Source organism: Sphaerodactylus townsendi, linkage group LG01, assembly GCF_021028975.2.
Source record: "Sphaerodactylus townsendi isolate TG3544 linkage group LG01, MPM_Stown_v2.3, whole genome shotgun sequence".
NCBI classification, from domain to species: domain Eukaryota; kingdom Metazoa; phylum Chordata; class Lepidosauria; order Squamata; family Sphaerodactylidae; genus Sphaerodactylus; species Sphaerodactylus townsendi.
Window position 1 is genome coordinate 126,524,634 of NC_059425.1, and position 24,326 is coordinate 126,548,959.

The following is a 24,326-nucleotide window of genomic DNA, read 5'->3' on the forward strand; positions in this document are numbered from 1 at the left end:
ACTAAGGTGAATAAGAAAGCCTTTTAGGGCATTAGAGACCTGTAGACACCCAAGTGGAACAGTCAGAATGGAAAGGCCACATTCAGGCATTTCAAGGTATTTGATGACTGTGTGCTACACTTTGCACCGGCAATGTAGAAGAGCTTTAACATGGCTATATCTTAATTATGAGCTATAAAATAACCAGCACCAATGGATATGGTGTACATGTGAATCTAAGGCTGATAGGGGGATATTCTAGTTAAATCTGTATTAAACCCCCATACATGAGTCTATCTTTACAAATTGAACTGAAGATTATGAAAACGCTGACTTATTGCGAATTGTGTTCTTCATGTGGTTCCTTCATGTGATTGCCAACAGGCTGGGAGAATAATTTCTCTGCAGACCTTTTATGCGGTTTCTTTATGTAGTTGCCAGTAATTTCTCTACAGACCTTCTTTAAACTTGAAGGTTGGATTCTTCAGTCGTCCTCCACTTACAAGAAAGAACATGTGGAAACCCCTACATAGCAAGTTTATATGGCATCGGAAGGTTGGATATTTTTTTGAACTACTCAGGATATATATCCATTACAGGACTTAAAATAAGTGGATTTTGATGTGTAGTACATTACTGGTTGACAGCCTGTTGCTGTTATACAGACACAGCTGCTATTTCACTTTGTCTAGGTATACCTTATTTCACTTTGCATTTTTGGCACTATTTTGCACTTTATTTATTAAAACACTTTCACTGTTACCTTTTATATTTGTGTAAGCAGCCTTGATATGGTGGTTGCTGTTGTGTTTTGCTATATGTTAATTATAACAGTCAGCAGTGCCCTGAAAAGACAAATATTTCCATTATCCACAGATGACTCATTGTTTATACAAAATAGTGTTTGTATTCTGTTTATTTAAAAAAAAGAAATAAAACGTTTTTTTCCTGGAATAAAAAGCTATATTTATAAACTGTGTGTGTAGGCATGTCCCTACATATCACACTGTTATACATTTTATTTTCAGGATACAAATTTACAGTAAGACTAAGTTAAAATTATTAGGATGGTATCACATCTGTTTGAGCACCAAAAGGGCAGTTAAAACATCTGTTTTGAATATTACAAGGACAGACCCCCCCACCCTGCTGCCTCCAAGAAAGGGCTACAGGTACAATTATCAGATACTTCTTCTGTATGCATCCTGTGGAAATTAATGGAAGTTGTGCACGGAAATATTTGTGCAACTGGCATTCGTTCCTAGAGGTCATACAGAAGATGCTTCTGGCCGATTGCACTCTGTTTCTTGAAACGCTCATTAAACGAATAGTGGCAAATTTGATTTGTAGTAACCTGAAAACATTTTTCATATGCTGTCTTCAAGTAGCAACTTGAACATACTTGCCATCTTCAGGATGAATAGTAAGGATCTGCAGAACATGATCCTATTACAAGATGACTGCAGGTACCAGTTCAGACCGGACTGCACACACATGGCTGAAATCACACAGCAACCCCACCCCACCCATTCCAGAGAACAATTAAAACTGACAATTTTTAAAAAATGTGTGAGTGTGTGATTTTTTTTTTTATGTTGTGCATTGGATTCAAACAGCAAACTGTGTGCACTTTAACTGTTATCACAATGTGGTCAAGAGGTCTGTGTCTTTCATCATTTACACACAAACTGTTCATTACAATATGTTATCAAGCCAGTGGAAACCAGGGGTGTGGTATGGTAAGCAGTTTTGGTAGTGCACCTAGATTTTATATTAACTAATTTGAAAATATTTCTCTTCTAATAGTCCCCTTTTTTCCATGATAAAAATAGTTTTCACCAAACGTTGGTGGTGCACAAGCACTACCAGCCGCTCCTTGCACCACACCCCTGACCAGAATGCAGGTTCTTGAGTTGGTTGATTTAAAAAGTATTACAAAAAATGTCCATACAAAAATTATTTTCATAGAAATGTTGTGTTTCCAGAAATAAACCTGAACATTTTTTTTTCTTTATCTGGGGGAGGAAAAAAACTGCTCAAGAATTTGCGCATTTAAACATGGTGACTGCATTGAGAAATGCAGTCCATTTTAAAGTTTTCCACATTCCCTCCTTTTTTGGTGACCCACCCCACTTCCCCTAGTAACAACAATTCCAACGAGTTCAATTCAAAGCAGGAATGAATGTTTCTAAAACCCTCTAAGGGCAAAAAACTACAAGCCTCCATTGCATGAGATAAACCACTTGCTTCACAGTTAAACACTGAAGTAGTTGTTTAGAGGTAAACATAAGCTACATCATTTTTTCACTGAGGGAAACTTTTTGCATCATCTAAAATACAACCCACCTTCTTTTGATTCTGTGACATTGCATTTCCATTGCAGGTGAACTGTGTAATTTTCTGTCTTACTGAGGGTTTTGTTTTTATTCAGGTCAGCAACAGAGGCGGAAAAAAAGAAGGAATATGTTTTTGGGTTCATTCTTCTATTTCATGGGGCTCAATTTTCATTGTCTGGCATCTCCCATTGAATAAGCTCATATCAAATGCTGAATATAGCATGTAGCATTTGGCCAGCAAACACAAGGTCTTCTAGGTCTGGGAATATGGAACTCAGTCTCTTGCCCTCACACACACTAGAGTTTCAGCCTTTTAATTTCAATGACTCCCCCAGTCACTGCATTTCAAAGTTGCACATTGCTTTTAGAACCCCTTAAAACAGCTGAATTTCAGAAGAGGAACCTGCCATTTCTCACTGAGTCTGTATTTGCAACCAGCCATAAAACTCACATAGAACTTTTCATTCATTAAGGAATGGTGGAACCATGACAAATGGTGGAATGTGCCCACTCCCACCCCTCCCACCCCTTATAAACTTAGTTGATCCGTGATGGTTGTGATTCGAGTCTGGCCTTTGCAACTGCTTAGATCACAGAGTCTCTAGTTCATAGACACAGTGGCATGAGGTAACTCATTTTATTTTGTACAGGTTGCATATTTCCACAGGAAACACTCTCGCAAAAGTTCTTTTGGGAAAATAAAAACAAAAAAAAGACAACAGTTTGTGCTTGGGGTTGATTGGCCTCCCAGCTCTATGCCATGGTTTCTTTACCTGGCAACCTTCTGTCATTAAACGTGTGCATGTTGATAACCTCTTCTGTTTTCACAATAACGGGAGCTTGTGGCTTGTGTTTTAACCGACGCTGACATTTCAGAGACATTCTCAGCTCCTCTACCATGGCACTACAGAAGGACCTCTATGGGGGAAGTTTTCCAAATAATAAAAAAGAAGAGATGAAGAAAAGAAGAACTTATTATTATTATTGTTGTTATATTTCCATATCACATGTTAATTCATATTTCCATATCAAGTTTCAAATGTGCACATGTTCAGGATACTTTTTCTTGTTTGTAAATATACATTATTGGGAACAGTATCTGTCTCTCTGTCTCTATTTGGAAAATTAATTATTATTTTTTAAATAAACTAAGCTTGTATGCTTAGAAGAGGCATTAAGTTACCAGAACTGTCCATACCTTGATGAGGTCTTCCAGCTCCATGAATAACACTCTTTCCTATGTATCAATCATATCCCTAGCTGTATCTTCTGGAAGTGCATTCCAATTCCAAATACCATTTATTGGCATTGTAAAAAACGTATTTTACAATACATAATATAGTAACAAACTAATAGAATTATATAATCTAAAATACAATATTATCTCAGCATGGTTTGAACTAAGAATGAGTGAGTCAGTTGTTCAGTGAGTATACACATCAGGCTCTTGTATTTAATTGTGAATGTTGTTTCATAGCAAAACACAAGAATCTTGGGACCTTTTCAGTTACAATGCAAGACTTGTTATTTAGTAACAGGCAGATTTTGTGTTGGTCAAAAAAGGGATCAACAAGCAGAGGCGTATCTAGGCAAACTGGAGCCTGGTGACAAAACCTGAGTTTGGCACCCCCCATGGGCCAAACACACAAACTCTCCCCCACCATGACCAAACAATGATTTTTTTGCACCAGCTCACAAAACACCTCCCACCACCAGCAAAACATACATGGCTCTCTCCCCACCAACTCTCTTTCCTAATTTTGTCCTCACACCAACCCTATGAGGTAGGTTGTTAGCCTGAGAAACAGCTCCAAGCCAGTGCAAGTGGGTATTAAGCATGTAAATCTTTCACAAATCACCCCCAGCAAAACATTTACTAAACAAATGTCAGCATCATCTCTCACAAAACACCTCCAGTGGAATCCACCCGCAAACAGCATCACTTTCAATGGTCTTTAAACTAGGGGCCCTAGATTCTTCTTTTAAATCCACCTTAAAGGGAAAATCTGGGGTCCCCACTTAAAACAACATTGAAAGTGACATTGTTTTGGGGTGGATTCTTTGGACCCTCTAGACCAAACTTCACAAAACCTGAATGGTATCAGTAGGAGACTCTCTTGATTATACCTCCCAGGTTTGGTGAAGTTTGGTTCAGGGGGGTCAAAGTTATGAACCCTCAAATGTGTAGCCTCCATCTATTAGCTCCCATTGGAAACAATGGGGAATGAGGGCACCCCCTTTGGGAGTCCATAACTTTGGACCCCCTGAACCAAACCTGGGTGGTATCATCAGGAGTGTCTCCCAACAAATCCCTGAAATTTTGGTATTGCTAGTCGAAAAACTGTGCCCCCTGCAGGCCAAAAATTGAAAAAAACACTTTAAAATACAAAAAAACACAGATGGGAGGCGGAGTTTCAGACTTGTAATGGGGGGGGTTGAATCCAAGAAACCCCCCCTTACCTATGTCCTTGCACATGAGGTATTTCCATTATAGTCAAGACCTCTCTAAAAGCCAATGCAGAAACAACCGTGACTTTTCTAGAGCATGTCAACTCACAATTAAGGTGAAGCTAATCATAGCTCCTGACAAATATACACACTTATTACCCATTTAATGTACTCTTAAAAATCATCTAAAAATGTAATGTGTAAATTGGCCCTCTGGGTCGAGATTGATGGTAACACATATCTATATTGTTCTAATCTACCTTGTACAGTTTACAATATAGATGGCAGCCATGTGTGAAGAAAACTCACTCTTTGTACCCAGACACATTATGAAGAATGTGAATTAGGATAAACCATAAAGTTCAAACCTAGCCTGTTCTTTGTCCTTTTCTTTCCTCAAACAATCCCATGAGGCTACTAAGGCAGCCAGATTAGAAACCATGGGGAGAAGTATAATAAAAGACAGCCTGTAACTGCTGTCAGCATTTCTCTTTACCAGGCTCTGATGGCATGTGATTAGCAACAGGCCATCAGAACTCATTCACTGTGCCCTGTTTTCTTTCAGCCTTGGGGCCCCTATCCTACTTGTAAACAGGCTGCTCTACAGGACTCATGGGGCAGTTGTGACTTTCCTTGGTGCTTGCTGAATTTCAATGCATGGACTTTGAAATGGAGCTACAAAGAATCACGACATTTGCTTCTCAGTCTTGAAATGATACAATAATTAAGAAAAATGTAGGAATGCTCTTAATATCATCACTGTTTCAAAACCAATCCAGGAGGATACGAAACGATGACCAGGCAGCTAAACTTGTCAATCAATCTGATTTTAGATCTCCCTTCCTCTGTATATGAATGTAGCCATCATGGTATAATGGTTAGAGTGTTGAACCAGGATCTAGGAGACCCAGGTTGAAACCCTACCCTAACATGGAAGCTTGCTGGGTGACCTGGGGCCAGTAGCACACTCTCAGCCTAACCTGTCTCATAGTATTGCTATGAGGATAAAATGGAGGAGGGAAGAATGTTTCAGGCCACTTTGGGTCCCCACTAGGGAGAGAAGTGAGATTAAATGAAGTAAATAAATAAATATGGCCATGAATCAAGATTCTGCTAAGCATAGTTTTATAGAACATTGGGGATAGGTATAAAAATCGAAATAATAAATAAATACATAAATAATAAAGAGTAGTGCTGAACTGGCAATTTAGCCCAGGCTGTAAAGCCCAGGTATTTTTCTGGGCCCAATATCAAGGGACTGATACATTCATTGGTGTCCTATCAAATCCGAATCACATGGATTATAAAATAAAAAGAGAAAAAATGAAATAATTTATATTCATTCTCTCTCCCATGCCCACCCCCATTCTTGGGTACTGCCTAGCAGATAACGCTTCTAACTCTTATTACTGGTGAAACTAGACATTCTGTGATTATTTTGACATTTCTTTCCTTTTCAGAATGCTGCTGTAAGGGCTGAGCTTTATAGAAGAGGCCTGTGGGGGAAGGAGCTTCTTAACCGTTTGCCCTTTGGCTATTTTCCTACTTAAAATTACCCCCCTTCAGCTGTTTTTATCTGTGTTGAAAAAGCTTAAATGTAGCTGTTTCAACAGGAAAACTGGGTAAAGAAAGAAAGAAAAGAAACAGCCCCTGTCCCAAAGCTCTCCCTTTTACATTTCAGCCATAGCATTTGCATCCTTTGAAAGAAAAGAATGTACCTATCACAATTAATATGGAACTGCTGCTGACAAAGGAAATCCCACACAAAATTATTCTCCCCACTCAATTTATTACAGGTTCTTCTATTTACCTACGGTTGCCAATCTCCAAGTGGGGACGAGAGAGCTCCGGAATTAGAACTGATCTCTAGACTACAGAAACCATTTATTCCCCTTATGGAGATAATGGCTGCTTTGGAAGGTGAACTACATGTCATTATACCCTATCAAGGTTCTTCCCTACCTACATTCCACTCTGTAAAGTTCCACCCTCAAATTCCAAACATGGAGTTGACAACCCCAAATCTACCTTATGCCCTGACAACAAGAGAATCCATTCTACAGCACTCATTGTGACTGTTGGAGGATGGGGGGAAGGGGGGGGGACATATTATGCATAGTCCAGGCAAAGTGGACAGAGTAAGATTTTTCTTCCTCTCCTGTAAGGCTAGAACCCAGAGTCACCTTACCAAACTGACTGGCAATAGATTCAAGACAGCGAAAAGTAAGTACTAGTTCATACAATGGGTCACTGACTTGAGGAAATTACTGCCATGAGTAGTAGTGACTGCCACCAGCTTAGAAGGATTTAAAAGGGGGCTGGGCAGATTTATGGAAGCAATCGTTCTCTCACTGGCTGTCAGCTATAACAGCCAAATGGAGCCTCTGTTCTTTCGCAAAATAACAGAAAGCAGATGAGAGCTGTTGTCTATGGTCTCTGGATGTGTGCTCCTTCCCAGTGTTTGACAGGCCATTATTCTAAACAGGATGCTGGACTAAATGGATCATGGCTCTCAAAATGACTACTTTCACATTCTTTGTTCCTATGAAAAATAATAGCAGTAAGACAAGTTGAATTGTACTTTATGGGCCTCAGTAAGTGGAAGTCTTAACTCGAGGTTGCCTATTTCAGTGGCAGCATCATCTTATCTATAAAATGTAACTTTGGCCTGTGGCAGAGAGCTTTGCCAGCTCTGAAACCTGAGGCCATTTTAAATAGAGATAGCTGGGATACAAGTAGTGCGATTTTTATATTTTCCTGTATAATACTGAAATTTGTAATGCTCTCTATCCTGAAGGCTAACACAAGAATTTCAGCCAAATACAATAACTTGAAGCCTACATTAATTATACCAGCCACTTAAAAACAAAGGTCAATAACCCAGCATTACCATGGTTTCAAATGGCATTCAAGGTTTGGACTAGGTCAGATGGGCATGGGAAGTTGTCTAACTATCAGGCAGCCACTAAAAGTACAATACATGTTCAGAAGGAGTCAGTACAAAGCTCAGATCCTAGTTTGCAAGAGTGGAGCTCACACAAATGGGATTCTATAGTGGAGAAGGAATTTACAGAAATAACTTCCAATCAAAGCCAGTAGAGTGAAGAAGGCCCTCATAGCCAACTTTAAGCATCTCCTGGTATGTGACAGATACGGTGATCTCACGGGCTTATTGGACCATAAATAGAGTTGCTGTCCATGCTTGGTTTTCATAGAAACACTTTTTAAAGAGCATATGCTTTCATCTGCAGTTCTTTAACATCTCTCTCAATGCAGGCAGCTCCACTCATAGCAAAGACTTTCTCTATGGAACACTGATTTATAAAAGCAAAGGTTGGCATGATTACAGATTGTGTTTTAGGCATGGGCTTACAGCAAAAATTCAGTAGCAGCTACAAAACTGCTTGAACAGAGAATGGAATAGGACCATAAATCAGACACAGATGTACATGAGTTTGTTTGTTAGGCATTTTGTCAGTGACTTATTTCCTATCTTTGGCCCATTATACACAAGGTGTCTGCTGCATGGCAGGGGCGAATATCCGTCACAGCATGGTTTCTTGTATGGATGTATTTCTCCAAGCCCTGCTTTCAATTTCCATTCTCCCCACTCCAAGCAACACCACTGTAAATGTAACTAATTTTCTTTGCTGGAGAGATTTGCCAGTGAGCACAGCTTTGCCTTGCACATTTCCCCTCCACCTACCACCACACCTACCACCATCTTCTCCTACTCCCTCACACTCCCATGGACACCTCTTCTATTCCTCCCTTTCAGATTTGTTATTACTTTCATTTTAGTTGTTTATTAGATTGATATATTGATATATCGATATAATCAGAGAATCACTGCAAAATTGCTTTCTTTTATTGTATTTGAAAACCTCCAAATGGTGAATCAGCTATTTTCCTTGTGCTCTCACTTCCAGAGCCATTGCTGGTGGGCTGAGCATTTAATAATAAGCCTCTCTCTCCTCCTGTGGCAGCAGCAGCAGGAAGTACATGTGTGTGTGGAAGAGGCAAGGAGATATCAGTTCTAGGACATGGTCCCCTTCAGGAGCATGTGGTCCAGGAAATTGCTTTGCCTCTTTCTTTTGGAGGGTTACTTTTAGAAAGGGACTAAAATATTGATATAACTGCAATCACTAGTATATCAATATAACTGCAATTTAAAAGGCTTTAACAAAGCGTTTCATCTTGCAACTACCAAGTGTGATGAGAGTTAAGAGAACCAGAAAAAGTAGATTTCAGCCAGTATACTTCATTGGGACTTCAGCAAGCAAGCTGTGGAGCAGGCAGTGAATGCCTCCTTGTGTGTGAACAGACAAATGCTAAGGCTCATTCTGCACATGCAGAATAATGCACTTTCAAACTGCTTTCAGTGCTCTTTAAAGCTGTGCGGAATGGCAAAATCCACTTGCAAACAGTTGTGAAAGTGGCTTGAAAATGCATTATTTTGCGTGTGCAGAAGGGACCTAGGAGATCACACTACAGCCCCATATCACAGCTAAAAGCCCTGAAGTAAGTGTTCCATGCATAATGGGCCTTTGTCTGCTCTGTAAGTCCAAATACCATGCTCTTACATTTAGTCAGTTGAGAGAGCAAGCTATTAATATGGGCAAGTTCAGTTTTCATCTCTTTACAGTATTTTCTGTGCCCAGTGAAATTAATCCAGAGCCTCTGTATGTGCTGAGCGGTACACACAAAACTGGCAGACATGACTACCCAATTTACAGGGTAAATGCTCCATCTCCAGTTTTCCTTCCTTCCTCTGTTAGCTCTCCCCTCCCGACCATCCTGCCTGCCTTATCTGTCCATGCTTCCTCAAACCCACTGTCTATAGCTTAACGCAGCTCCCATGCAGCTCATCTCCTACCCTTACTAGCTTTGATCTCTGTCTTATACGCTGCCTCCACCATTTTTCTTTTCACCTCTTCTCCTCACTTCTGCTTTTATTTAATTTACTTCCTTCCATTGTCAGGCACCACTGTACTAGTAACCCAAAAGGCATCATAAAGAGCTCTTTTCGTTAATGTATATATAGATGTCATGATGGGAGGGGGGAAGCGATCCCCAATGCTTTTTGAACCCCTCTTTGTACTTTTCCACAAACCAGGACTTTCACCCAGCTTTTCACAAATATCTACCATAGGCCTGTGTACTACCATGTGGATTTTTAAAATTCACACAGCCTGTTTGATATGTTGCTAGTCTTAAAAATTAAGCTTTTGCATACCCACAAGTGCTAACTACCAGGCATATCAATATTGGTACTGAAATTTGACACTGCTGCATAACCTCTGCATAAGAGAATTCTTATTACTGTTTATCATCTTTAAATATACATAACCCTATGCATTTTATAATATTAAAAGGAACAATTACTTGCAGTGGGAAATAGCAAGCTTTGCAATCCAATTGGAACTTTCCTTTAATTAAAAACAGCAATACTGAAGTACACACACAAAAAGAAATTAACAGAACATCCATCCAACGCACAAAATATTATATAAAATGGGGAGGGGAACATGGGTGAAGAAACCAGCAAGAAATATAAACGTCTTTATTTTATTCTTACTTGGTCTTTTATCCCTCCCCCCATCCCCAGGTTTTCTGAAGAGAAATATATTTCAATTGGTTTGTCTTTTTAACATCTTTCTCCTCTTTAAATTTGATGGTATTTGCCATCAAATTGACTGTCAAAATCCAGTATAATTCTACAGGATTTACTCAGAAGTTCATTACCTTCAGCCTTGCATGTCAGATATTATTTGAAGCCTTGTTAAAATTTCGTAAAGCAGTAATGACAGTAATCCTGCTGCTTATATCTGATGTTATGGGTCAGTGTTCTAACATCTACCTCAACTTGTCAATCAAAATGCTCTTCATCTTTTTTGAAGTTGCCTGAGAATGGAGCCACATTGCCACTCCTCACTTCCTTTTTAATCAGCATATGTGACTTCCCTAGGGATTGTTTAACTGTGAGAGATAGTTAGGAGCTGTCAGTCTAGAAAGCCAAAGGCAGAAATTCAGGACCTAGGGCATATTTATATAGAAAATACACTCCTAGCGATGTGAAAATGGAGAATGGATTGTGAAAAGCAAATTTAGAGAGTATGGAAACGATTCATTTTGTTTTCCTTCAGGGTTAACAATCACTATATCTGAGTGCATGCATTCATGCTTTAGAATGGCACCAGCTGATGCATATTTCCATGACAGCCAACTTTTAAAGGTCTTGTGAGCCTTTTAAAAATTGCCACCGAAAGTGACACATATTGCCAATTAAAGGCATTGAAAGCACTGAAAGAGCACATAGAGTCCTCCTAAAATGCCTTGGGCTAGGATACCGAGCCTAAATTTCAAAACAATCAATGACATAATTTGTGAATCTGTTTTCTGCTTCAAGAGTTTTCAGACATGTAATAATTCTCAGACATATAATGCACCTAAACATTTCCATACACAGCAACTTCAGCTAATTAAAAAAATCCTGTGACTGTGCTTTGTAACAAAGAAACCTAAATTTAGATCTTCAGGATCTGTGTGCTATTAAGAGAAGATTAAAGCATTTAGTCTGCAATCCTTAGATGTTCAAGTCTGTACATGGCTGCCATTCTGGAGGCACTGCAAAGATATCTGTATCAGGTCTACACTAAGGAAAATTTTATCCCTGACTAGTTGCATTTCTAATGTTTCTTGGATATCTGTTTCATGACTTTGAAGAACATTAGCCTATCCCTGGAAAGCATAGATTAGGGAGCTATTTTTGTAAAGACTACTAGTATTTGTATGCAGAAAAAATAAGGTACCACCTTTTTTCAAATAGGATGTATTAGACCATTGTCTAGCAATCTACATCAACTTTCTGGCCACCTGATTTGCAGCATGGAACCTTATTTTATTACCAGATCTGAATGTGATAAGAATAGAATAGAGATTTTGTAAGTGTTCCAGTATTACCATTAGGCCATGCTATGGAAACGTTGGTGCTACTAGTGGATCAGATCCTGTTACTAAATGATGCACATAGATTTGGCACTGATGGGTAATTTCAGAGCAACCAAAGACCTTTGAGCTGACTCACCTGTGGGTCTAGGTTGCGGATGGTGGGACTGCACTTGTGTGGTTCCATTCTTCCCTCTCAAAGAGATCTCAGAGGATGATATGGGGCAATTGCTCATCTGCCCCGTGGGCTCTCTTTCATGCGGGATTCCACAAGGTTTCATTCTGTCATCCCTCCTTTCAACATGTATGTGAGGCCACTGGGGGAAGATAATGAAACAGTTTGGGCTGTGGTGCATCAAGGGACAGAAGACACACAGCCCATTTTTTTCTTTTTCTTTTTCTCAAAGAAGAGCAGTGAGCTCACTAATATTTCCAGGGCCACACACGAAGGAGTATCAGAAAAGATGGATATTAGGCTGGTGTTGTACTTATTGTGTCAGTTTATTCTTTTGTAGATGCCACTTAAGTTATTGTTGGTGGTAAGATTTTTATTCCAACGACTCTTCCTATTCTTAGATATTGTTGGAATGCATAAAGTTTTATGGAATGTAAAGACATCTCCTTTGAGATTTTGAAGTCTGTGGTCAGAGTATTTATACAATTTCATTAGGAAAACTAGTTATGAAGCTTTTCTATGAGACTTTTATCTTCATAAAGGAGCTTGTTATTCATTTCGAAAGATGTGGCAACTTTTGCACACATAATTCAGAATGCATGGCAGGGTTGCCAGCTCTGGGATGGGAAATACCTAGAGATTTTAGGAGTGGAGTCTGAGGAGATCAGGCCCTGGGGTGTAATGTCTACCTTCCAAAGTGGCCATTTGCTCCAAGTGAATAGTTTTCTGTCACTTAGAGATCGGTTATAATAGTGGGAGATCTCCAGCCACCATCTTTTGGTTGGCAGGCCTAAAGGATGAAGCCTTTTTCAATATTAAAAAAAGGAACAAAAATCTTGCATCATAGTTTAGTGCTCATTTTGAAATTCTGTTCCAGCAAGAAATTGCTACACTACATCTATCATTAAATATCTCTGCATCAGCATCTGTAAATGGTAACTTGTAAGACTGTATTTTGAAACAATGCTTCCTGTATCCTCCACACAGGATTCTATACCCTTAATAACCCCATTCCCCATTTCTACAATATGAAACTGGCTCATCTACACCACATCTTTTTCACTGTTATTTAAAATCAAGACTTTTAGTTATTTATAACTCTGATTTTTAGGTACCTGCAGTACCTCTCAGAGACAGGCAGACCATATACCTGATTAGTATGTACTTCTGTCTACCTCTCCATTGCTGCACTGTTCCTTGCTATCTGTCTTATTGTAACAGGACAAAACTACCTAAAGATGACCAGGGATGTAGGTATAGGTCTTTTATGGGGGAGGCATGGGTTCAATAGGTTTGCCCCCACCCAATCATGTTCTGCACAACAGTAAACATTATTTTCTTTGCATCCACAAATAACATAATTAAATTTCTCTTTATCAGTAACTGAGAAAAGGAAGAGAAGCATTTTAGAATACAGTTTGGTGTTGCCTAGTCTACATATGAAGCAGAATGGGATGGTAGATTTCTGGCATGATAGAATAGATTGTACACCTACAATTCTTGAGGGAGCAAGGGCACATGCTTAATATTCTCTATGTAAGAACTTTATGCATTTTTAAAAAGTACTCCAGGGACAAAGGTTTAAGCCTAATTCTTCACATACTATATTTGATTGTTATTTATAAGAAGTATTAATCTAGGGAAATGTTTAGAAATGTAACCCCTCACCTGTAGTCTGAAATAGCATTCTACCACTTAGCAACATTTCATTCAGCTACAGGTGTAAAGTGGGCTTTATTTGTCAATCTTTTGTTTTGTTTTTTGGGGGGAGGGTTTGCCATCAAGTCATACCTGACTTATGACTCCTCCTGGTGAGGTTTTCAAGGCAAGAAAAGTTCGGAGATGGCTAGCCATTGCCTACCTCTGGGTCACAACCCTGATATTGCTTGGAAGGCTCTCATCTGAATACATGCCAGGGTTGACCATGCTTAGCTACTGAGAACTGATGAGATCAGGCTTCCCTGTGCTATCCAGATCAGGTTATTTAACAGGCTAGCTAAAAATAAACCAAGCTGTTGAATATGGACAGTTAAACTGAAATTATTATTATTATTGGCATTTACATAACCAATAGGTTTGCCCCCACCCAATCATGTTCTGCACAACAGTAAACATTATTTTCTTTGCATCCACAAATAACATAATTAAATTTCTCTTTATCAGTAACTGAGAAAAGGAAGAGAAGCATTTTAGAATACAGTTTGGTGTTGCCTAGTCTACATATGAAGCAGAATGGGATGGTAGATTTCTGGCATGATAGAATAGATTGTACACCTACAATTCTTGAGGGAGCAAGGGCACATGCTTAATATTCTCTATGTAAGAACTTTATGCATTTTTAAAAAGTACTCCAGGGACAAAGGTTTAAGCCTAATTCTTCACATACTATATTTGATTGTTATTTATAAGAAGTATTAATCTAGGGAAATGTTTAGAAATGTAACCCCTCACCTGTAGTCTGAAATAGCATTCTACCACTTAGCAACATTTCATTCAGCTACAGGTGTAAAGTGGGCTTTATTTGTCAATCTTTTGTTTTGTTTTTTGGGGGGAGGGTTTGCCATCAAGTCATACCTGACTTATGACTCACTACAGTGAGGGTTTTCAAAGACAGAAAGAGTTCAGGAGATGGCCAGCCATTTGCCCACCACCTCTGGAGTCCCACAACCCTGATATTGCTTGGAAGGCTCTCATCTGAATACATGCCAGGGTTGACCATGCTTAGCTACTGAGAACTGATGAGATCAGGCTTCCCTGTGCTATCCAGATCAGGTTATTTAACAGGCTAGCTAAAAATAAACCAAGCTGTTGAATATGGACAGTTAAACTGAAATTATTATTATTATTGGCATTTACATAACCAATAGGCTTGTTCAATAATCCATGATATCAATGGATGGCTGAAAAATAACAGTTTCCTCAGGACTAATATGTAAATTCAGGTTTGAGACTCTAAGATCTTAATCAGCAACTTTGGACTCATGGTGCATGCTGTTAACTGCTATATTTGTCAAATACAGTGTGATTTTCTTTGGTAGACTCTTTATTTCTTTTATACATGGGACTCATGAGAGTTAGTTCTCATACCAGTGTTTGCTATTCCATTCTGAAACATCCTTCTGTAAAGAAGGCTAAAAAATTGCTCAAAACAAAAGCTAGCATTTCCACGACAGCAACAAGTAACACTTGTAATGTGTATAAAAGAACCTTGAGGCCATAAAATTTTCCTCTCCAAACACTGATTTGTTCTAGCCTTTTAAATCTGGAATGTGTGATTGGTTATGCCACCATGATTGCATTTAAGAGCTATTACGATTTTGGGAAGCTTTTTTGGTAAAGCACTATTGAGGAGACTTATTCATTCTGCAGATATTTTAATTATACCCACATATTTGGCCAAATGAAAATCTACTAGTCAAATTTAATTGATAACATAAAAGGGAAGCATATTATTTTAGAAAAAGTACGATTCTTAAGAATATCAGGATTTTTTGTATCAAATGTTATTGTTCTCTGTACATTCAAGTCACGATAATGGGCTAGGTAGTTATAAACATCACATTCACAAGAAACTATCCACTGTATGTGCTTATTCAGCACTCAGCTCAGCTCTTAAACTAGGATCATTTTCATATATATGTATATATATGTATGTATATATATGTGTGTGTGTGTGTGTGTATATATGTATATATGTATATATGTATATGTGTATATGTGTATATATATGTGTGTGTGTGTATATATGTATATGTATATACTATACAATGTGTCAAAGTATCCTGACGTTCAACAGAAAAAGGTCCATAGGCATATACTGTTCTCCAAGGTAACTTAATCAAGCTTTCTAGATTGTGGCCTCATTTTGCTATCAGAAAAACAAAATGTAGATGGAGTTCTGGGGCACAGCTGAAAGAACTAGGTTGGGCTCTTCAAGTTAAGTATAACAGTGTTCTAGGGAGAAAGGTACTGCTTACCCTAACAGATGAGTGATGCAGTGGCCAATTACAAACTGGTGCCTGCCAAGTAGACAAGGTTTGAATACATCTGGGTTGTAAATTGCCATTTATTTAACCTTGCAAAGCAACAAATCATTGTTTCAAAATAAGCATGCAGATTAAAAAAAAAACTAGAGAGGGTTTTGTGTGTGCATGATTCTAGTTGTCACTGTGCCAGAAACAATATAACATAGGCATGTATGAACAGGTAGGCTTGTAAAACATTTCCATGGGCTAGCAGATTTTGTGGAATTATTTAAAAGACTTGTAAACCCTGTGGCACTATCTGAAAATTCTTTATCATTGGCATATAGTAATTGCTTCTTTTCATATATACAGTGTGTGCATCCATGCAAGTGAGTTAAGCCTGTAACACCTCAAATCAGCTAAATCAACAACAAACAGACTGATAATTGTTTAACATGGTTTTGGTTTCTGAAAATGCTTAGTGAATGACCTCTAAGTGCCAACATAATGTTACGACCAAGGAGCAGGTCGTTTGCTAACAGAAGCAATTATAAAATGCAAATGGATGTGCACTTATTGCCAAGATTGCCTTAGAAAACAAATGTCTGCTTAATAACATGTCTCCAAGAAGATGACATAATTATGTGTTTGCATTATAAATGACAAGGCAAGAACACAAAATGGTGAGTGTTTAAAAAAAATCAGAGAGAGAGAGAGAGGAAAAAAGCACTTTTAACACATTGGATTGAATTCAGCAATGCTCCTCAGCCAGCAATAGAAAACCCCGCCACTTAAGCATAGGGCTTTTCTGGTCCCTCTAGCTCTCAAATGGCAGCCCAACAACCCTGCAAAACTTGTTCTAAAGAATCTGGAGATTGTAACATGATCCAGGGCTTCAGATCCAACCCATTATAACCATGAATGGTTGGAAACGAAATGTCCAACTCAGGAATCCACAAATGATGTTTCATTCATACAGTCTATATTCATTTCAAACCTTCTCGCTTGTCATACTTCAAACTATAGATTACTCTGGCTAATTAGGAGTAGCCAGCCCTGAAATTTTTAGAATCAAGTGAATGATCACTTCAAGGACGTTTGAGAACACAGATTAAAGCTACCTAGGATATTATACAGCTGTAAAACTACATACATCAACATTTAGCTTAGCACCTTTAGCAAAAAAACATTATTATATTTTCTGAACTGGGGAACGTTTGTGACCAGTGCGTGTGCAAGAGTGGTGGCTCCTTACGATAAAAAGGAGCAGTTGTTACCTCAGATGGCAGATAAGGAATATAAGAGGTTATCAGTGTTGGACATACACACATCTGCAGTCTATCAGCCTCTTGTGGTAATAGAATAAAGCAATGTATACATGCCCGTTGTGCCACTGGAACCCCAATATGTTTGAAATACTTTTAAAAATTGTCCATGTAACTTTTGCTAGGGTACCATTACATGGTATGGCAGATCCAGATCTCTACAAATACAGTGGGCCGTGCTTCCTGCTCCCCAACCAGATGAACAGCATAGCTAGAATACATCGTGGAGCACACTGCTGGACTTATAAGTCTTAATGTTATAGTGATAATTTCAAATACATCCCAGAAGTACGAGATGCAGAGCCACTATACACCTTCCCCTCCATCTATGCAACATTCTCTTTCACTTACCATTTGCTAGATAGGAGGAGGCCATCATGCTAGCATGCTAGAATTACATTTACAAACTATTTGACAGCTTTAGAACTAGGTATCTGTATTGATTTCCTAGTGATGCTTCTCTTTTTGAACAAAAGGCATTCAAAAGATATACTAAAGAAAGATGTCATCAAAATGCATAAACATGCATTGCTTGCATTGATGTTTGACTGCTCCCTGGATATGTGTATACTTGTTTTTTTCCTTTCAGAAAATCTGGTAGTGTGCAATGTCTGAAACAGCACTGTTTTAAACATGATACATTACTCAAAATGTCCTCATTTCTCGGATGCTAATTTGGAGCTTATTTTGTTTATTTCTCAGTCCTTGCATTTGAACTTGTAATTTCTCCATAATGAACTGTCCACATTTTATATTTTGCAGTGATACACCACTACTATATTTTGCAGTGATACACCACTACTATATACTTATGTATTGGCAAAGTCCATGATAGAATCAGACAAATAGGCCTCCCAAAAAACCTAAAGGCAGAATAGAATTCTAATGGACTGTGAGAATTCTAATATACATTAGAATTCTAATATACACATACATTAGAATTCTAATATACACATACAAACAACACAAGCACTGAACCAAAAATATAAACTCATGAAATGTATTTTGTAGGGCCAGTTACATGCTTTGGTTGTGGATCTGCATTTGATGTTGCGTGTAGCAAAAACAGACTGGCATAACTGTTACAATGTTTATTTTCAATGAAACAATGCACAAACAATAAAAATTAACTAATTGGCAGTTAGCAACCTATATGGTCCTCTGTTGTGCAATTCTTGACTACCTGATGAGATTCTTGGCTAAGTAATGACAAGCAAGCAAGCAGTAGAATGCCATTCTGCCTTTCAGCAGATAACTTGATGACCTGCACTGGCACGAATGGATGACATGGCTTGGTTTGTCTAGTGCAAAGGCAGCCATTTGAGCAAAAACCTGTAGTGGCTTATGATTCTATGAACTGATATCATCATAGACAGACTGCCCTAGGTATCTGTAAAGGTGCAAAATGGCTGCACCTACACTGAGAGAAATGGGCCCGCTATAACTTTCCCTCTTTCCTTAGTTATCATAGGTAGCTGCAGGGATCCAGTTTTTTCCTAATAGCAACTTTGTATTGGTGGCAGAAACATGCACTACAGCTAGGGCCATTGCTAGCTCTAAATATGATTTACTATTTTTGTAACTAAGGCTAATTTATGAATTCAGTTTCTGAAGTCATAAAGTCATCACATAGGAATGAAGTCAAATAATACTATACTTAAGTTACCAAGGTAAAAGTGCAAAAATACATATGGTTTCTCCCCAGTAATGGCTACTGTACATGGAAGTGGGATCAATTCCCATCATACTGTTTACTTCCATGCCTCTACTAAAAGATCCTCACAGTAAAATACAGGGCCGTGGGGGGAAAACGGACGTGTTGGGTGTTTAATCTACGTGGCATGATGACACACACTAAGTTGCACACTGTACAGCCAAAACAAAAACAAGTCCCAGTCACTTTCATGTGGCCATTGTATGTAAGAAGCAGTCATTAGCTAAAAGCTAATTATTTGCTCAAAAGTAACCTTACATTCTAAAAAAACGAAGATAAAAAATGTAACATAGCATAATACGATTTGAAGAAACTGGACAGTATATTGCTCAACCCCCAGTTTAATGGCAGACTCCCCTATGCTTCCATCATTAACCTTTTTACAGATTAGCCCATACATGCCAATCATTGTTTGCAAAACATGACTGCACAAGGTTCTTCATGCCAGATATACTTGAACAATTCATGGGATTGTTTTGTACAATGCACGAACTGATTTTTAATATTAGCACATTCTAAATAGTTGCCTTTTCATCTTCCTGCACCCTTTTCAGATGTACACTATACAGAAAAGCCATGCTGTTCACTTCATATTTCAAAATGTAAGAAAAGATACATCTGAGCCTTTTAAAATGGAATCTTATTTGGAGTACAAAAGTCACAATGAAAATGGTCCAACTTCACACAGATACATAAAGGTAAAGGCAATCTGCTGTGCAAGCACCAGGTCACTGTAGACCTTGGGGGGAGGGGGGGATGTCACATCACATCGTTTACCAGGCAGGCTATGTTTATGGAGTGGTTTGCTATATATCTATATCTATCTATATATATGAATATAGATAGATATATGACCATTTGATACAAAACACACTGACATTTGAATCTAACAAATAATTTCAAAACTGCTAAAGCCATTGTGATATTTAAAATCAACAGTCATTTTCTAAAATTAAAAAAATCATTTAAGTGATGAAAAACATTCCAAAATTAGCATGACAGAATTTAATCATCTTACATAATTGGAGAGAGGAACAGAATTTTTGACTTGTTCTTTGTTATTGCACAATGTAAAGACAGATAGACATGTTCAATTAATCAATAAGGAACTTGTGACCTCATCCAGTCTTACTGATTCGTATCAAAATTTCCATGAAAAGTACATTATTAAAAAGTATGTGCTGCTGATGAAAGACAACTAGACTGCAATCCCAAGCACATTTCCATGTCCCAATGAAAAATATGGGATTAAGTTCCAAGTAAATGGGCTCTAAGGTAACAAATGAATTTATATCAGTGCATATTCAGGAGTCCCAAAATAACTTAGATGTATTGAAATATTAACCATAGCATCTGAAAAAGAAAACTCTACATGCATATGCTTCTTGGATTTACTACCAATTTTAATACAGGTAAAATATTAAAAATGTGAATGTAAGGTCACAAGCTCCTCAGTTTTGCATAAGACATATGTTATCTTAATGTTTAAAATATAAATTCAAAGTATGACATAGAAATAGATGACACAATATAGCTCAGCTTTATATATTACATATACACACATCAATATTATTTAAATAAAATATAGGCTTAAGACTGTGCTGGAAAAAGTGATTATCCGCTTGTTATTCTGGTACAGACTGAGTTCTACCTTCTAAATTTTAAAACTGAAATGGGTCCAGTTTACAAGAGATAAAATCGTAATCAGTAGTAAATCCATAATATATTGATCTAATGCTTTTCCAGACGCTACCACCCTATGCCTGAAGAGTAAACATCTTCTAGAAAGGTCATGTTAGAAAGATGTTTTCTAGACTTCTGATTCTGGACTGATACAAACTTCTGCCACTTAAAACCCCAGATTTATCTGTAGAAAGTTAATTTTGTTTCCCAATACATATTTGTTTTCTTCTTCATCCATAACATTAACTGCAGTGAACTTCCAGGAGTAAAAAGGTATCTTTTTTCAAGCTTGAATAAGAAGAGAAATAGTCACTTGTCCTGAAAGCTGGCTACAATTAAAAATATTAGAAACAAATTAAAAGTTGTAAAGACGAATGTTCTAGTGCTCATTCACTATGAACTAATGACTTGAGCTACACTTGAGCTACACTTGAGCTACACATCAGAATGGCTTTTCGGATAGTTCCCCAATAAGTTAAGATTATAACTGCAAAATTAAATGCAGAAAGGACAATATTTACCTTTTCCAATTGAGCATTTTTTTTGGATTTGTACAAAAATTCTCCTACTGCCACAAAGACGGAAAGTACCAATCCCGCTGCTAGCACTATGAAGATTCCACCAATATTCTGTACTCCCAGGGCACTGGCATCTTTGCTTTCTTCCTCTGGACAACCGTTTCCTCGCCACCATTTCTCCTTCATCATATGCAGCTTGCCTTCCTCTTGCAAGTGAAGAATTGCTATAGTTATCTTGTCTCTATATGGAGACCCTGCCGAAGAAACAAGGAAATGCAAAAGTTACAAAAAATGTTCTCAAAGGACTGAATAGTGTCTTTTGGCTATTTTATACCTACCTCAATGAGAGTCTTCTAGTCTTTCCAAAATATTAAAGTCAGGTTTTTGAAGACAAATAGAGACTTTTTTTATACTGAGCTTTTTAAAAGTATCAAGTGCTGGCCATGAATGCATTGATAGATATCTTAACATCATAAATATGAATAAACACTTGGGTGATTATGCTTAGCTTTTATTTCTTTGGAGGAAGGTACTTTATTATTTATTTATTTAAAATTTATTTATTTAAAATATTTATGTGCTGCTTTTCCATTCAAATAAGAGTCCCCAAGGAAGCCAGAATCAAAACATTTAAAATATGAAAGTATGTGAAATATTTTTTTAAAAAAACAGTAAAACTTATAAATATGCAAACACATATAACAACACATCCAGGGAGGAAGACCAATTATGATTACAGAAGAATGCTGAACAAAACAATAATTTTCAGTGTACTGTCAAAGGCTTTCACGGCCAGATTCAACTGGTTCTGGTGGGTTTTCCAGGCTGTGTGGCCATGGTCTGGTGGATCTTGTTCCTAACGTTTCACCTGCATCTGTGGCTGGCATCTTCAGACGTATATCACAGAGGGAAGTCTGTTACATAACACAGATGTTACATAACACAGAAGTCTGTTACATAACACAGCCACAGATGCAGGCAAAACGTTAGGAACAAGATCCACCAGACCACGGCCACACAACCCGGAAAACCCACCAGAACCAATAATTTTCAGATTTATCATATCCTGTTGATTCCTAGAGCTAACTGTTGTCACCACTGGGAAGCTCTAGGAGTCTCCAGGACCTATATGGTAGGAATGTAATGTAAAAAGCTGAATTATTTTTCTTTTTAATGTTTTGCCCAGGATACTGCCCTCTTCTTCCTGTGAGCACTGCCTGGCAACCCTAGAGGGGTTCAAAAATTTAGCACCATAACTGTGACGACCCTTTCTCAAGTCACCATCCTTCTAGCCTCAGATGGTAGGACCATATTAAGATGATTTTAGTGTTCTGGCAGATTAATAGGGGAATAGGTATGCTAGCCTCAAAGGCTTGAATCAGCTGAGAGACAGTGTAGATGGAACAAGATTGCAGTGATACAATTCCTATAACCCACTTCAGTAAGCAATCTGGCTGCAGACTGTAGTTTCTGGACAATCTTTAAGGGCATCACAGTAATTTAATATTCACTGTTTGAGAAACCTTCAGGTTATTTTTGCCAAAAAAAATGAGTTTGGCTGTTTTGACTGTTCTACCAAATTTTAATCAATTGTTTTAGACTTGTTTTATGTCTGTTAAATGATTCTCCGTTCTGTGTTGAGCACTTTACCAATTGCTTCATCTCTATGTTGTGCCACATAATCAGTGATTAAATCCTTTGGAGAAAAAATATACATGCCCCATCAAATGCAACACTTCCATGTTTCTGAATGAACTACTTCCTTTCATGTAGCCAGCAGCACTTATCTTCTATTTATATATTAAAAACTTCAAGCAAACAAACTCTGAGTAAGCATTAGCCAAATTCTGAGTCATAGGCATGTCAAAAGAGTTATCAGCCAGTACATAATTAATATGATGACCTGAGTAACAGGCATCATTGACAATTTCAGCTTATTATTCTGTCTAAGCTTATCAAGCATTTGTAGTTTTGTCCCTCAGAATACATTTTCAAAATCCAAGTTAAAGATGCAAACCCGCAAAATTCTTTTTCATGCTAGATGAAAAGTCATGTGAATATGCACACATGTGTCAGTCAACATTGTATGCATTTTGTATAATTCTTCAGCTTACTGTCAGTGTTCATTAAAATATTATTATTAGAATATTTATTTTATTTTGTTAAGACGTTCAAGGAAATTTACAATAAAACACACACTCACATATGTAGGAACCTGGAAGAATTTGCAGGGTGGACCTCATTTCCTCTCCCCTGTTATTTCCTCCTTCTCTTCCTTGAAAGCCTCCATAGCCTCTCCTCCTTTTCTGCCTCTTCTTTCCTTCCCACTCACCAGTCATCTACCTTTATCCCTCCTTATCTTCAAGTTTCCACCCTTCTCTGCCACTAGCACCCTCTACCTCAGGAACCTATGGGTCAATTGCACAGTGCTGGTTGCCAAGACAGGCCCAGGTTGAACAAGAGGCAAGGTCTTGCAAGGAAACCCCATTTTCCCTATCTCACCTTCTCCACCCTATGTCATCTTTCTTTCTGCCTGGCTATCTCCCTGTCCTCATCCTTCTCTGCTTCCTTCTCTTCTTCCCAACCACTCACCAAACCAACTTTTAATTGTTGCCCCATCTTCAACTATAATTATTATTCATTTGATTTAAAGGCTATCTTTCCCCACAATGGGAACAACCTGTGAGCAGTATGACTAACCCAGACTGGGAGTAAAAAAGCATGGCAAAGGCACCTTTCTCAGATGGACCAGCCTCCCCCTCCCTGATGGAGGGAAAGACAGCCCACCCAACCAGTTGAATATATACTGATTTCTTCACCTTGGACATGCCTTAGGCAGGCTGCAAATTGCCTCCATCATCCAGTGCAGGCCTGGCACTGGTCAGCTTGCCCAAGGGCTGCCATCTCCCTCATGTAGGACTTGGCCAAGCTGAGTTGGGAGCCACTGTTTGCCTTGTTTCATGAAGAGCTTGGTTGAGTTGGATGCCACCAACTGAGCACCACCATCTATCTAATCTTGCAAGTGGTGGACCAGGCACTGTTATCTGTCTTGCTTTGTGTGGGGCCTGGCCAAGCTGAGTTGTTTGCTTAGCTTTGTACAGGCTTGGCTGAGCTGGATGTCACCATCTGTGGGCCAGGTAAAGTGCCACTATCTTACCTTATCTTTCATGGGGCTGGGCCCATGAAAGGTGCCATTACCTGATGCCTTGCCTGGAGCAAGCCAATCACTATCTGA

At 38.3% G+C, this 24,326-nt stretch overlaps 1 protein-coding gene across 2 annotated transcripts in view; it reads right to left on the minus strand.

Annotated features, from left to right (window-relative positions):
• Positions 1-877: 877 nt before the first annotated feature.
• Positions 878-24,326, minus strand: part of GRIK2 (glutamate ionotropic receptor kainate type subunit 2) — a 656,874-nt gene continuing 633,425 nt past the window's right edge. Inside the window, exons 16-18 of one of the 2 annotated variants that reach the window (XM_048493875.1) lie at positions 21,095-21,345; positions 11,851-12,028; positions 3,084-3,233 (exon numbers count right to left, since the gene is read on the minus strand). In XM_048493875.1, coding sequence (XP_048349832.1) covers positions 3,220-3,233; positions 11,851-12,028; positions 21,095-21,345 — 443 coding nt within the window. In that variant the 3' untranslated portion in view covers positions 3,084-3,219. Of the gene's footprint in view, positions 3,234-11,850; positions 12,029-21,094; positions 21,346-24,326 lie in introns of both variants that reach the window. The other variant, XM_048493884.1, reaches the window with a different exon arrangement.